The 16,455-nt window shown below is 35.1% G+C and overlaps 1 protein-coding gene across 4 annotated transcripts in view; it reads left to right on the top strand.

The window, feature by feature from the left end:
* LOC150106320 (protein hu-li tai shao-like) overlaps positions 1 to 16,455 on the top strand; it is a 469,862-nt gene that overhangs the window by 156,458 nt on the left and 296,949 nt on the right. For all 4 annotated transcript variants that reach the window (XM_090393077.1, XM_090393078.1, XM_090393076.1 and 1 more), the window contains exon 7: positions 929 to 1,141. In XM_090393077.1, the coding sequence (XP_090249203.1) occupies positions 929 to 1,141 (213 nt within the window). The remainder of the gene's footprint in view (positions 1 to 928; positions 1,142 to 16,455) is intronic.

Raw genomic sequence — 16,455 nt, 5'->3', positions numbered from 1 at the left:
CTGAAAGATGGTACTATGGTCAGGGTAGACTTCCTGTAGATGTGGACGGAGATGGTCAGCTAACAGGTCCCTGTAGTGTTCACCATTCAGTGTTTGTGGGATGATAACCAATGGACCTAAGGCATGCCAGGAAAAAGCTGCCTAAATCATAACACCATCTCCACCAGCCTGTTGAATCCCATCTGTTCAACCATGGGATAGGGCTTCATGCTGTTTATGCCAAATGAGAACCTGGGCATCAGCTTGGTGTAGAAGAAACAAGTGAGTTTTGTATATCAGGGGTAATAACTTTAAGGTATTTTAATGAAAAATTTGTCATTATTTAGTTGGAAGGTGATATTAGACTAGAAAACGACCACCTTTTTTTTTTATTGTGGGTCTGAAGCAGTTTATTATTTATTTTTATATATTTAGCAGATTTTATGTTCACTCCACTTCTTTCGCTATTGTATATGTTGTCCAATACTGAATCTGTTTTTAGTTCTTTACATAAAAGGACAGTGTGTCTCTAGAACAGTGTTTCTGGATTTTCCTGTAACACATTAGAAGTCTTTCATAGTTCTAATGTGCTGTGGGCCTCCAACATTTTCTAGATGGATTTATTATTAATTTCATCCACCACTCCTTAATACAAAAATTTGTCTTAGCCACCTTTCTGAAGGAAGGATGTATTCTGGTGTTCTGCTTGATTTGTCCGTGTTTTTTTCTGTTTTATTCGGTTATTAATCTTTAATGACAAACATTCAGGCATAGAGATTTAAAGAGAAAATAATCTTTCTTTTTCATTAAAGAACTTAATTTGTTCAAAATTTCTTATAATTGATTATTGATTAGCAATAATCAATTATAAGAAATTTGTTATGTTATACAGATGAATATTTATGTAACTATTCCAAATAGTGTTCTACATCTCATATTTCTTTGGTAGGTCAAGTTGATATCTGCAGGACTTAACAATATTCAGTTTATTTCTGAAGAAGCTAGACAAACGGCTAAGAATGTAAGTTCTTCAGTTCAAATATTTGGTAAACCAGATGAAAGGACAAATCCAGATGACAAGGAGCAAGAGGAACAAAAAAAGAAGCATATCAAAGTGTGGGATTTACAGTTTGAATCGATGATGAGAATGCTTGATAATGCTGTAAGTGTGTGATTATTTATTTAGCAATTTAATGTTGTACATCCATGTAAATGAATAAACATCAAAATTATATTTTTATCATTTTAAGATCATAAATATTAAACTGATAAGAAATTGAACCACAGACAATTTTTAGAAAATACATTTAGATTCTTTTAAGCAAATTAATATCCTGAAATATAGTGTATTCATGAAATCTATTCAATAACTGAGTTGTTCATTTTGATTGGATTTATTTCTGTGTATTTTTACTGGATTAAAACATGTTTCATAATCATAGTACAAATTCTATACGGATGTGTTCTCTTGTATACCTCTCAGGTGCAGGATAAATGTGTGTGTATGTATGTATGCACACTTGCACACACATACATTTAGTTTTTAAATTGAAAGTTTAGCTATATCCATGGATAGAATTTCATTAATAGCAGTATTCAAACTTTCTTTTTTTTTTTAGTTTGTAGTTTCTCTTCATGTGAACGGTACATATGTTGCAGTTCCAGTTATGTTATTTAAACTAATAACATAACTGGCATTGTGTGTGTGCGTGCACATGCACGCATATAGAGGAGAATCAGCAGAAAGGTAAACTTGTCATCATCATCATCCTTTCAGGGATTTAGACCCACTGGCTTGTTCTGGTCTCATTCCATCTTTTCCTTGGTCATCCCTGACTTCTCGATCCTCCAACTGGGTCGTATCAGAGTATTTTTTTGGATAGTCTTAAATTGTCCATTCTTTTGATATGTTCAATCTACTTCTTTCGCTGTTCATATACATTGTCCAATACTTGAGTCTATTTTTTAGTTCTTTACGTAATTTCTTCTTTTTTTTTTTTGTCGCCATAGCCTGCTGTTTTTCACAGAAATTTCATTTCTCCAGTTTTTGTTCTTTTTTCTTCTGCAGTTTTTATGGTCCATAATTCACTTCCATACAGTAGAGAAGCTCTTGCCAAAACTTTATAAACTCTTATTCTTGTGCTTTTGAACTTAAGTTTGAAAATGTTATTGATAATTCCCGTTATCTTTAGAAAATTTTAAATTTTGATATCGATGTCAGCTTCTATTGTATATGATTCTGCACATCCAAGGTATTTGAAGCAGTTAATTTGTTCTAAAATTTTATTTTAAGTCATGATTTTACTTCTGACTGAGATGGTCCTTTAAAAGCCGTGATTTTTGTTTTGTCTGTTGATATTTGCATTCCAAATTTTTTAGCACTTATGTTTCGGGCATATATTGATCTTTGGAGTTCATCTTCACTTCTTGCTATGATTATCTGGGTCACCTGCAAACAAAAGGGTATTAAGTATAGTTCTACTATCCAGTTTAAATGCTGGTTTAATATTTTCTTCCATTTCTTTACAGTTTCATCTATATAGATATTAAATAAGAGTCGTGACACTGGGCATCCTTGATGGACCTCTCTGTTTATTGATTTCCATTCTGTAACTGTTTCATTGATTATTACAGCTGTTTGGTTGTTTTGATGCATGTTAGTTATTGCAGCAAGCAGCTGATTTGGAATGTTTAGATTCTTGAGTATGGTCCACAGTTTGTTGGCTAAGACTTCATTAAAGGCTTTCTGGTAATCTACAAATGCTATGTGTGTTTCTATGTTGAATTTGCATTATTTTTCCATTAAGATTTTTAATGTAAAAGCTGGGTCAATGCACGAATATTCTTTTTGGAAGCTATTTTGTTCTTCACATAGTTTATCTTCTACATATGATTTAAGTTTTGAAGTTAATAACCATGCATATAACTTATATACCAGTATTTATGAAACTTATTCTTCTGTAGTTTTTACAGTTGTACTTATCAACTTTTTTATATATTGGGATGATAATTGTCTTATTCCAAATGTCTGAGATTTTTCCTTGCTGCCAGATATTGTTCAATAATTTTAAATGTCATCTGATGAATAGGATTCCTTCATATTTTATAAGTTTTATATTTATTCCATCTTCTCCATGGGATTTCCTGATTTGTTTTGCTGTATTGCTTGTTGGATTTATTATAATGCTATTTCGTTAACTGTATAGTTAGTAGTTAGCATTATGTCAGTTTTAGATTCGTTACTGTCTTGCCATAAGTTTTGGAAGACACCCAGCCAGGTTTTCTCTTTGATTTCAAGTTTCACTTTTTCTTTTACCTCCTTATTCATATTTCTTAGACTTTTATTTATATTTGGCCTCTTCACTTTAAACTCTTTCCAGTTTTGCTCTGAAGTTATCCCAATTTTCTCTATTTTTCCAGCATGCTTTTTTTTTTATGCTATTGCTCTTTTATATTTATAATTAATTTCTGCTTCTAGTGATTTTGTATTTATCCATTGTTTATACTATATGCTTCTTTCTTGTTTTTGATTATTGCTTCAATGTTTTCATTCCAGTTACTTATTCCCTTTCTCCTCTTCCATTTACTTTTTGTTCGAAGGAATTCAATTGCTGCATTTATTAATATATATTATTTTAATTATTCCATTCTGTTTCTGTATCATTTTCTTGTATTTGTTCTAGTTTTCCATTTATTCTTTGCAAATAAAGGTATTTAATACATTTATCATCCAAGAGTATTCCTGGAGATTTCTCTTAGTTGATTTGGCTAATTTTAAACCATCTTGGAGATATTCTTTAATTTTCCTTGTAAGAAATAATGATTAGATTTTATTTCTGCACTTCTGAATATCCCAACTATCTAGTATCATATTAGCTGTTTTCCTATTAGCTATTATATAGCCTATTATACTTTTTAGGTTTCTTGTTTCACAAGTGAATTTATGGCAATCTATATGCTTGAAAAAAGTAGTAATGATTTTTAAGTTATTATCTTCTTCCTTTTTCCCTCTTTTATAATAAATTTAGTTTAATCCTTTATCCAAGTGTAAACAAACAAAGTTTGCACCTGAAAATATCTTCAGGACTGAGGTAAGGTGGTGCAACACCAGGCAAAGGTGGACCAAGCTCTCATCACTCCTTGTCTCAGTATCTCCCATAATACAAAGCACATCTTGCGAACATGTATACTGTCTCTGTATCATCCCTTAATGCTATGCATTAAGGGAAGGGCCATTACCCAGAGCAGTTTCAACCTTTATTGAGGTCTCGTCAGTGGGAGGCAGACCCAAACGTGGAGATACTAAGGCAGAAGCAATAGGAGAGTTTATTTTTCACTTGGTTAGATTATAATAAATTTAGTTTAATCCTTTATCCAAGTGTAAACAAACAAAGTTTGCACCTGAAAATATCTTCAGGACTGAGGTAAGGTGGTGCAACACCAGGCAAAGGTGGACCAAGCTCTCATCACTCCTTGTCTCAGTATCTCCCATAATACAAAGCACATCTCCTTGCGAACATGTATACTGTCTCTGTATCATCCCTTAATGCATAGCATTAAGGGAAGGGCCATTACCCAGAGAAGTTTCAACCTTTATTGAGGTCTCGTCAGTGGGAGGCAGACCCAAACGTGGAGATACTAAGGCAGAAGCAATAGGAGAGTTTATTTTTCACTTGGTTAGATTATAATAAATTTAGTTTAATCCTTTATCCAAGTGTAAGCAAGCAAAGTTTACGCCTGAAAATATCTTCAGGACTGAGGTAAGGTGGTGCAACACCAGGCAAAGGTGGACCAAGCTCTCATCACTCCTTGTCTCAGTATCTCCCATAATACAAAGCACATCTCCTTGCGAACATGTATACTGCTATGCATTAAGTAAAGGGCCATTACCCAGACCGGTTTCGACCTTTATTGAGATCTCGTCAGTGGGAGGCAGACCAAAACATGGAGATACTTAAGCAGAAGCAATAGGAGAGGTCATATTTACCTATACAAGTTGCCAACAGGTGTACCACCTTATTATTGAATTACTCTGGATTTAGAGAAAGATGTTAGAAGTTTATTTTGCACTTGGTTAGACTATAATAAATTTTTTTTGCTTTATTTTTCACTGGGTTAGACTATAATAAATTTAGTTTAGTCCTTTATCCAAGTGTGAGTAAACAAAGTTTGTGCCTGAAAGTATCTTCAGGACTGGGGTAAGGTGGTACAACATGGGCAACTCGTTGCAAAGGTGGAGCAAGCTAACATCACTCCTATCTCAGTATCTCCCATAATGCAAAACACATATCCTTGCGGATATGTATAATGTTATGCATTAAGGGAAGGGCCACTACCCAGACTAGTTTCGACCTTTATTTATTTACTACCTTACCCCAGTCCTGAAGATACTTTCAGGCGCAAACTTTGTTTGCTCACACTTGGATAAAGGATTAAACTAAATTTATTATAATAAATTTAGTTTAATCCTTTATCCAAGTGTAAGCAAACAAAGTTTGCACCTGAAAATATCTTCAGCACTGGGGTAAGGTTGGTGCAACACTAGGCAACTCCAAGCAAAGGTGGACCAAGCTCTCATCACTCCCTGTCTCAGTATCTCCCATAATGCAAAGCAACTTGTATAGGTAAATATGACCTCTCCTATTGCTTCTGCCCTAATATCTGCATTTTGGTCTGCCTCCCACTGACGAGACCTCAATAAAGGTTGGAACCGGACTGGGTAGTGGCCCTTCCCATAATACTTAGCAGTATACATGTCCGCAAGGAGATGTGCTTTGCATTATGGGAGATACTGAGACAAGGAGTGATGAGAGCTTGGTCCACCTTTGCTCGGAGTTGCCTGGTGTTGCACCCCCTTGCCTCAGTCCTGAAGATATTTTCAGGTGCAAACTTTGTTTGCTTACACTTGGATAAAGGATTAAACTAAATTTATTATAGTCTAACCAAGTGAAAAATAAACTTCCAACATCTTCCCTCTTTCACCTTGCAGTGTCAAGGGTTTTCTATTCATTTAACTGCAACTGTACACATGCATAAGGTGGTTAGCCCTATGACTTCCGGTGTATCCTATGTCTGCAGTAGTGTTGAGTTTTCAAGGTTGGTTTGCCTGCTTGAGGGATGAAAAACCCCAGATAAATTGGGGAGAAAAATCCTTCAATCCATGCCCAAGACCAGCTAACTTGGCTATGTCTGAGAAAGATCCTAAGCTCCTCACATCAGTGACTGGAATCAAACCCAAGACACTCCTTTTCCAGGCATATGGTTGCGAAGCGCATAGCCACTTGGCTAACCGTGCAGACTTAAGTTGTTATATGTGACAAAATGCCTAAGTCTGTATCCATTTCTTTTGCATGTAGTTTCATCATTGGTTCCTATATTCATACCTAGTAGAATGTTCCCTTATTTGTAATGCATGATATTTTTTAATTGATTTCTGAATAAAAATAATTATTCCTGTATTTGCTCTTTCTTCCTTTTTTTGACTCCGCTGTAAATATAGATTAATTATCTGTTTCATCTGAACTTTTATTTCTGTTACAACTGCTAATTTGATATTTCTTTCTAATCATCATTCCAGATATTCTGATTTATTTTCATTCGTTTCCTTATCCTGCTCATATCTGTTAACCTGTTCGAGTCATTTTCCAGAGTGACAGTCTAGTTACTTATTTCCTGAGACAATGGAGTAAGAAAAGATTCAGCTGGGTTGGTTACTGGTCATCTGCAACCTAGTTTGGTGGTGGGGGCAGCCACTTTTGTACCTGACCAAGCTTTCCAATGGGATTAGTACCCATTCTTCCACTTGGTTGCTCAGGTTCCAGGGTTCACAATGTGGAGGTGAGAGTTGGATTGGGGAGGAGAGGCTAGGTGATTCTGCTTGAGAAGATTATATATTGCACATCCATACCCTTTGAAGTTGTCATCATATTTTTAAATTACTGAGGAATGCATTTTTTGTGAACATTAATATTAGGAGAAATTTTATTTCATACTAGATATAGGATAAATTTTGTGACCATGCTGAAGGTTTTTGATTACTGCTTAGGTTTTCACAGGCTTTGAAGAGTAGTTAAATGATAGATGCAAGCTTTGATTAATAGTTCCATGGAACAGCAACGATCTCTCTCTCTCTCTCTCTCTCTATCCATCATCATCAATTTTTTGGAAGGGAGTTTTCTGGCCACTTACTAAATTGTATGATTGCTGCGTATTCTTCAGAGAAAGTCACATAACATGTTAACTCATTTGAGTATATGTAAATCATAATTTTCATTATTTGGAGACTGCATGTATGATAGATAATTATATCTGTTAAAAAAAAAACATAGCAGAATATAAACATCAGTACGAAAGTGGGACAAGCTATTAAAATGGGAGAGGAAGAATGTAATTTCTTTGTTGGAAACTCTGTTCTAGAAATGAAAGTATTTTATACTTTCATTTCTAATGACATAGGCCTTAAACATGCTTGTCTCACTTAATGTTATGAAAATCATTTGCTTTAAAGACTTAGAAAAACATTTATGCTACAGTGGGATTCAAACTCATAATCAGTTAGTTGCAAAACATAGGCTATTAGTTGGGCAATATATTCTAGGATGTATTATTTTGATTGTTGAGATATTGGAGATAATGTTTGCTTTATCCCAGAAAAAGAAAATGGAAGTTTTGAAATGAGGCAGCAGAATTCAGTTTTGTAAAAGTTAAATTTGGATCAGATATTTTTCTACCAGTACAGAATGATTATTTTGTAGGTTAGAATTTAAAAAATTGGGTGTGTTCTTGGTCTTGTTTCTTTGAGATTTATAAGGTTTCTAAAACAAGAATTCTTATTTTATGTTTTAGGGTATTTTAGAATCTTAAAATATATAATGCATACCTAGAAACCATTTAGATTAGATTGATTTGAAACTTATTAGAATGTAGCCATAAAAAAAACACCTTGCTTTTCTTGCCTAAATTGAATTTTTACCTGTAAAATAATTGAGATTTATCTAAAATTAACATTGAACATATAATTTTACTACACACCAGGCCTGACATTTCTTTAGTTGAATGAGGGAGGTACACTAGAAATATTTTTTCTGCCAGTATTACTCCACATGAAAGAACCAAGTGGGATAGAATACAAATTCATTCACTACTCTACAGGAGAAATAAGTAAATAAACTAATCTTTCTCCTGATGTGAAACAAGAATTTTCATGATACTAGTAGAATAGTCAGTAAATTAGTATTCTGTCTCATCTGTTTCTTTCATGTGGAGTAATGCCAGTAGGAAGTGGGGGGGGGGGGCATTTTTAGCAATGTTTCTTTTCGTCTCAGTACTATGACTAGCTTACTATCTATTTGCATCCATGGATTAACAACGTTGTCAATAACACTTGGAGAGATTATAAACAAACTGAATTATATGGCAACAGGGAATGTGTGGTAAAACAGTTATCACCAGTTTGGTAATTTTCATTTTACCAGCAATGTAATTACTAATGATTGATCATTTGAAATACAGGCAGCCCTTGGTTTACGCCTCACTTCCGTTCCTGAAAAATGGGCGTAAACCGAATCGGCGTAAAACAAACCCAATTTTAATGGGAGGTACAAAGTTATGTTCCGTGCAGTCAAAAAATATGCACATGAAGTATGTGTAACATTATTATATTTAAAGCTTTGATAATACATACATATATTTGTTGAAATAAAATTATTAATAACGAAAACAAAACAAAATTATATACAAAAAAATGAAACTTTGAAAAGATATTACATATTTCTATGTTGAAGTTCCTGGTTTCGGATCACCTGCAATTTTTTTTTTTTTTTTTTGAAAAAAGTATCCAGTGTTAATTGCCTAGATTTTCTTTTTCTTTCTTTAAGGAGTTCAGTGTAAGGTCGAATAGATGCGATTGCACTCCTTTTTACGTTCGCACTCCGTTCCCAAATGGTCATTTCACAGAGTTCATCAGTCAATGTCTCTATGCGTGCAAGGATACGCTGTAAATCAGCCGTTTTTATATCTCTCAGAGAACCTTCGTTGTTTTCTTTCTCCTTCATTGGATGTTGACTTAATTGTTCGGCTAATTCTTTCAAGTCTTCATTGGAAAGCGGTTTATCATGGCTCTCTAAGACTTCCATCACATCTTCAGCTGTAATATCGTCCACTCCCACCTCTTGTGCAAGCTTGGTAACGTCTTCAATAACATTCTCCTCTTGCTCTAATTTCTCGAAGTCGTGCATACATGCTGGAAGAAGTTTTCGCCATGCTCCTTTTAAACACTATGCTGACACTTTGTTCCAAGCTGCATTGGTGTTGTTAATGCCCTTCAAAATATTGAATGACTGCTAGTATTCTTTAATAGTTTTTCCTGAAGTGTCCAAGACTCCTATCATTTCCATAAATGTTGGAGGTAATAGGCTTTGAAGATTGATATAATCCCCTGATCCATCGATTGCAAAAGCGATGTTGTGTTTGTGGGCATGTAAACAACCTTGACATCCAATGGCGTTCTTACTTCAGCAAGATTTTGAGGATGTCCAGGGGCATTATCCGAGCGACGCAATGCCTTGGCTGTAAAATTATTTTCTTTACAGAAGTGAAGCATGGTAGGATAAAAATAATTTGTGTACCAATCTATAAAAATGTCTTGTGTAACCCAAGCTTTCTTGTTCCATTTCCAATAGACTGGCACCATAGCTTTTAGACCCTTGTGAATGGTACTCCAACATTGGTTTACGTTTCAAAGTTCCAGTAACATTTGCACCCAACAAAAGCGTAAGTTTATCTTTTGCAGCTTTAAAACCCGGAGCGGAACGTTCTTCACAGGAAATGAAGGTGCATGATGGCAATTTTTTCCGGTAGGGCCCAGTCTTATCAACATTAAAAATGAGATCAGGAGAATAACTTCCTTGTTGTACACAGTCTTGAAATTCTTTAGGAAAAGCAGCCACTGCTGTAACATCTGCACTTGCTGCCTCACCACATAATTTGATACTGTGGCACTTTCTTCGAGACTTAAATCTCATGAACCAATCTTCGCCTCCATCTGTTTTTTTTTTAGATCCTCAAAAATTGTTTTTGCTTTCTTTCTCAGTTATAACAGCCTGCGTCAGAGGAATGTTTTTCTGATTCAAGTCATCCACCGATAATGATAATAATTTTTTCATTTTTTCTTTAAGTTTACCCTTGCTATAACTTACATGCTTTGCATTTAGTACTGCCGTAGATTGTTGTGCAGACTGTTTCATTCTATCTGCATTTTTCATAATTGTAGTAACAGTAGATGGAGGTAAGTTCATACTTCTACAGACATTAGCACGTGTCTGCTCATCTTCCATTCTTCGAATCACCTCCATCTGCTTTTCAAGTGTGATTGATTTCTGCGTCTTCTTAACTCCATGTTCTGCTAACTTTTCTGCACTTCTTTTATCAGCCATGGTATGTAATTACATACTTTATCAATTTAAATACATATGTATGTAAAAAAAATTAAATAGAACAATTAGATATATTCAACAGTAAAACTAGGTTTGATACATAAAAGTTATAGTAGCTCAGTAAATACTTAAACACTAGAGTGCCTTCTCAGTCAGACCACACTACAGTAAGAAAGCACGTGCAGGCATCTGGCATTATTGTGAATTGGCGTAAATTGAACCATCATAAACAGAGGGCTGCCTGTATACTGTTTTTATGCTGATCCCATACACGAGTGGTTGAAGAACCTGTAAGCACATCTGTGCTGTGTGTGGAATACTAGTGTGTATTGAGAAAGAAGTTTGACATTTTTCTTGAAGACTTGCAGGTTATAGTTGTTTGGGAATACTACATGAGAAAGGCTGTTCCAGAGGACAGAGGTTATTGGAATAAAAGGGAAAGAGAGAACTTGGTTCATTGTAGGATGAATAGAAAGTATTATCCACTGCAATGCCCTATAGGATTAGTATTGATTGATAATAGATTATTTCCGGTTGCACTGAAAAGGGACATTGGGCAGCTGCTGCTCGTATTTTAACAGAACCAACAAAGCAGAGGAATGGTGGCTGCCAGTCCCTGGTGCAATGACCATGGAAGTACCCATGGAACAGACACAGAGCACTGAAATATTGTACATCTAGATAGAGGTTGAAGCGAGTCTGTAATGGATCATCTATGAGTAGCCAAGTTGCTTTCCTCTGCACAACATTGAGAATTTTAAGGAAGTTTTAGGTGCACCACTCTAAACATAAGCAACGTTTTAATAATGGACAGATGTCTCAAATTTGTGTACATGTATTAGCTGGATGAATGAAAAATAGTATCTTGAGTGGAAGAACATATCTAGTTTTTTAGATGCTGAGGAAGAGCTATTGATCTGATGTGTTTATGAGAGGCTGGAGGTATATATCAGTCCAAGCATAGAGAGAGTGATCAGATTCCTGTTTGGTGATTTGTGTATTACTGAAAGTAAGGGTAGGTGAGCTGAGATGCTTTTTACGAGAGAAAAGGTAACACCGTGTTTTGGTGACATTAAAGGTGACATAATTTAAATACGTACTCACTCTGTTGAAGGATGGTAAGGAGATCAGTGTTTGCAGTACTGGTTATAGATGATCACTTGAATGATCTCTGCAGAGCTCTGAATAGGATTATCATTGATTGATAGTAGATCATTTAGGTACAGGAGAAAGAGAGCAGGTAATAGAACTGAGCCCTGAGACATCCTATATTGGTGGCAAAGCTTGAAGAGAGGGAGCCATCCACCATGACACACAGTGAACGATCAGAAAGAAAGTTGGCTATTCAGTTACAGAGTTGCAGGTCGACCAAATGATAGCAGTTTGTTTAGTATGTGTCAAAGCCAGATGTGGTCTAAAGGTCTGGAAATGTCTGGAGTGACAGAGCATGTTTCTCTGAACACCTTTCCATGGCAATTGGTAGTGGTGACATAGGCTAAGAGGCATCTGTGGACCCTGAATGGTGGAATTTATGCTGATCCTAAATGATTAGCTGCTGAACCTCTAGATAGTGGAGAAATCGACTACAGAGGACGTTTCCATTATTTTGAGAGGATTCAGTAATGGCAGTTAGTTTGCAGCTTGACCACATACTGCTATCTCTCTTTCTTGGAATAAGCTGGATATATGATTGCTTCCGTGCATTAGGATTTGTGTCAGCTAAGTATAGAAAATTGTAGAGACACAGGACAGGTTAGCTCTGGAACCCAATATTTGAGTACAATTGGAGAGACATCATTATAGCCAGAAGACTTTAGTGTGCAAGTTGTTTACAATTCTTATGTCTTTTTGTCAAGAAATCACAAGAGGCATACAGTGCACAGGTTGTGGTATGGTGGAAGGCAGTTTGCCTTTGTCATCTATGCAAGACAGGAAAAGAATGAAACTAGGAGGTCAGCATTATCTTCAGGTGCTATAACAATGGTACCATCTGGATGAAAAAGCAAAAGGTGGAAGTGCAGATGAACAGAAGTTTCATTTGATGGCCTTGTTAAGGGACCAGAAGGAATGGCTTCCATTTGGACATGGGCAAGTTTTCTAACATTGGTCTTTATAAAGTTGGATTTAGATTTGCTAATGACTGTTTTGCATTTATTGTGCTTTAACATAGGCTGAGAATGGAACTGGAGTTCTTGATGCAAGCAAGCCACCTATGGTAAGCTGAGTTTTTTTCCCTTAAACTATTTTGGCACACTTTCTGCTGAACCAGTGGATGAAAATTTTGTGAAGAATGGAGACATTTTTGGCTGTGAGGATAATTTCTTTGACTTACTTAGAGCAATCAAGATATGCTCTTTGTTAGTGCTATCATTATCAAAGTTTGCACTTCATTACAATGAATATATGATGTCATCCGAAAAATTCCAGATCGGTATCACCCATTCAGTTAATGGAATAGGCCTGGTGTGTAGTAAAAGTATATACTTAAGAGAGGGCTACAGTATTTTCCAGTTTATTTGAATATAATCTGAATGGTTATATTCACATAAGCTTCATATTAAACAAAACTAATGGTCTCTAGGTGTCCATTTGGTATTTGAATTAAAAAATAATCATACACCCATGTTCATAGAAACTGCATCATCTTACATAAATATGCTGGCCTGGTTGGCTGAGTGGTTAGTGTATCCGCTCTCCAACTAAAAGGCTGTGGGTTTGAATCCTGCCATTGGCATGGATGTTTGTGATTGTCTGTGAAAATACTAGTGGTGGTGGGCGGTTGATGGCGATGGTGTAGATGATAATGGTAGTTACAGTTCGTTGTAGTTGGTGGACTGAGTGGTGGAGACAAAGAGTTAGAGTATATGCTCTCCCTCGATGAGTCTTTAGACTTCCTGGAGGTGTCACATAATACTACTTTTAATAATAATAATATAGTTTTTAGTAGTTAAATGGTCAATTTCATTGGTTTACCATAAGATATTTTGTTGCATTGCATCATCTATCATTTCCACAGGTTTCTGTATAATGTAATAATTGCTGGTATTGTCAGAATTATTTATGCTATAAATGGACAGCGAGAGCTAGTTTTCATATTTTTGTGCTGAGATTGCTGTGGCTAGTTACGTGCAGTTAACACCTTGAAGAAAAAGTGATTCACGCTTTGAATAGATAAGACTATTTCTCTTGTGAAATAGCTAAAAGGGTATCCTGTAGTCAATCTACTGTGGTACTGCTGCTGCTGTCAAAAGTGAAAGAAACTGGAACTCTTGAAAGGAAGAAGGGGATAGAAAGAATTCCACTATCTACACCATGCCAAGATCGAGTTCTAAAGCGGCTGTGCCTCAAAAATCACAATGTGTTGTTTGGAGGACCAAAATAGGACTGGGAAGAACAAACGGGAGTTGTGGCAAGTTCTGTAAGGAGAAGATTCACTGAACAGGGACTAATAGGCAGGATCCTAAAAAATAAGCCCTTGTTAATCAAGAAAATGAGATTGGCTCAGTTAAATTGGTACAGAGAGCATGCAAAATGGGCCCCTGATCAGTGGAAAAGAAGTTTTTTTTTTTTTTTTTTCTGATGAGAGAAAGGTTAATCTGCAGGATGTGATGACAGACAGTTTGAAGACAATCAGGGAAAAAATTCAACCCCTGTCTGTCTGGTGTCAGCAGTCAAATTCTCAGCTAGTCATACTATCTGGGGCTGCATGTCATATCATGGTGGTGGTGGTCACTTGCATTTCACAGAAGGTTCAGTGAATGCAAAAGTTTACTACCAGAAAATTTTAGAAGAAGAATTGCTGCCTACTATCAGAGACCACTTTACTGTAACAATGAACTGTATCTTTCAGGGTGACTCTACCCCTTTCATAGGACAAAAAGTGTAAGTAATGCTATTATAATCCTAAAATGTATCATATGAATTGAGTTTAGTGTTTAAATATCTCAGTGAACACTTGATAAAGCAACTGCCATGTTCAGGAAACAGCCCAGATTTCAATCCCCATTGAGAATTTGTGGTACCAAATGGAGAGTGAGATACACAAGAAACTGAAAACACTTTGGAGCTCCAAGAAGCCATTATAAGGAACCATTGTAAGGTTCCATTATACAGAACCATGAATTGACAGTAGCATCCATCAGGAAATTGATTTTGTCAGTGCCCCACCAATGCCAAGCTGTAATAAAGGCAAGAAGAGCACCCATGAAGTACTAAACAACAAAAAGTGAATTTTAGCAACAAAATTTGGTTGTTAGTAAACTATGTTTACTAACAACCAAATTTTTCCCAGTGAAAATATCACTGTCCACTCCACTTTGAAATATTTGCAAATTTGTCAAGTTTGTTATCATTTCCTAATTATGTCACATCTAAAAAGAGCCAAATATTAATCAAAAAGTATAGGATGTTGTTTTCAGACAATATTGATCAAGGAAAGAAAGAAGTAGCAATAACATTCAACACCAGAACATGAAGATAAACTTCTTGATTGGAAAGCAGTTTCAAGTGTAAAAATAATCATATTAAAAATTCTTAATATTTTTACGTATTAATTTTGCTTGTTAGTTTTTGTTTTCATACACGCAGTGTCTGCACTTGTGATGTGCTCGTTATGAAAATATTATGTTAGAAGTAATATGTAAAGAAGTAAAAATATTGAAGTACTTACTTAATTGATTATTTGTATTATTTATAAGAAAGTTTGTTGTATTTTTAAATGTTGAATTTTGTGTTTGTGAAAGACTTTCTTCAGCGCTGGTGGATGCAGCGAGTCAGCCATATTATTACAATGCGTAGTTTCTGACGTTGTTGAAGTGCGCATGCTCCCGGAGTGAACTTGATGTTTGATTGACAGCTGACAAGAAAAGCGTTGCGTATCCAAGTTACAAGAGTAAACAAGAGAGCGTTCGGAAAGTTTTTGGAACACTGGCCGAGGAATATTCAAGTTGGGAGGAACTTGATTTTTTTTGTGTGCGGCAGTTAAAAGGAAATTTCATATTGTATTCCGAAAAAGGAATAGTGGAAATAATATGTTTCAAGAAGGAATAAGTAAAGAAAAGGGAATCTTGAAACTAAGTTTTTATAAACTGGCCAAGATATATTTAAGTAGGAAGGAACTTGATTTTGTTTTGTGTGAGGCAGTAAAAAAAAGGAATTTTAAAGGGATCCTAAAAAAATGAAGTACAGATCCTTGTAACTTCTGGAAAGAGCCTTAACAGAAAGAGAAAAAGACTATGAACATTTTTTTTTGTGATTGTGAAAGAAAAAGAGTTTAGTTTTAAGAGTAAGTTTATATTTTTTTAAATAAGGCCTTGGATCCATATAATCTGTAGTTGTAGTTATGTATTTTTACTAGAAGTGTATATATATTGTTTTAAGTTTTATTAAATGTGTTTATTTTGTACTTGGTATTGAGTCAATGATTAGTTGGATTCTGAAAGAGTAAGTTAAAGTCATTGCACCAATTGGAGTGAACTCTTTGTGCAAATATAATAACATATAGGGACACTCGGAGTCAAAAATAAAAATAATTGTTAGTAAATGAAATATTATTTATAATACACATTATAAATAACAATGGCGCAGTCAGTATATAGGAAAATTCAATAATATTAACAATGGCGCAGTCGACGACAGGATAATTGGTTATGACTAAACTATTTTAGAATCCAAAAGGCAAATCTTGACTCAAATAAAAAAAAATGGCTACAGAAAATAGTAATATTAGTAGTAAAGTTCCTTCAGTTAATGATGAAGAATTTTTTAGGTTAATAAATCCAACCTTAGTAATACCTTCTTTCTCAGGTGATAGTAGTGAAAGCATAGAAACATTTTTTAGGTATGCAGAAAAAATTAAAGATTTAGGAAATTGGTCAGATTTTCACTTGTTAATTATACTTCGTAATAAATTGTTGGGAAAAGCCAAAACATTTTTAAATACATCTCCTTTACTAAGAGATACTGACAATTATGCAACCTTTAAAAGTTTGCTAATATCAGAATTTTCAAATGTAAGAGAATTAGGGCCAAACATTTGGCAGAT

Source organism: Typopeltis vanoorti, chromosome 5 (genome assembly GCF_054136105.1).
Source record: "Typopeltis vanoorti isolate ZY-2024b chromosome 5, IOZ_Tvanoo_1.0, whole genome shotgun sequence".
Lineage (NCBI taxonomy): Eukaryota > Metazoa > Arthropoda > Arachnida > Uropygi > Thelyphonidae > Typopeltis > Typopeltis vanoorti.
The sequence above is the reverse complement of the archived record's forward strand: the minus strand, read 5'-3'. Positions and strand labels throughout refer to the sequence as shown.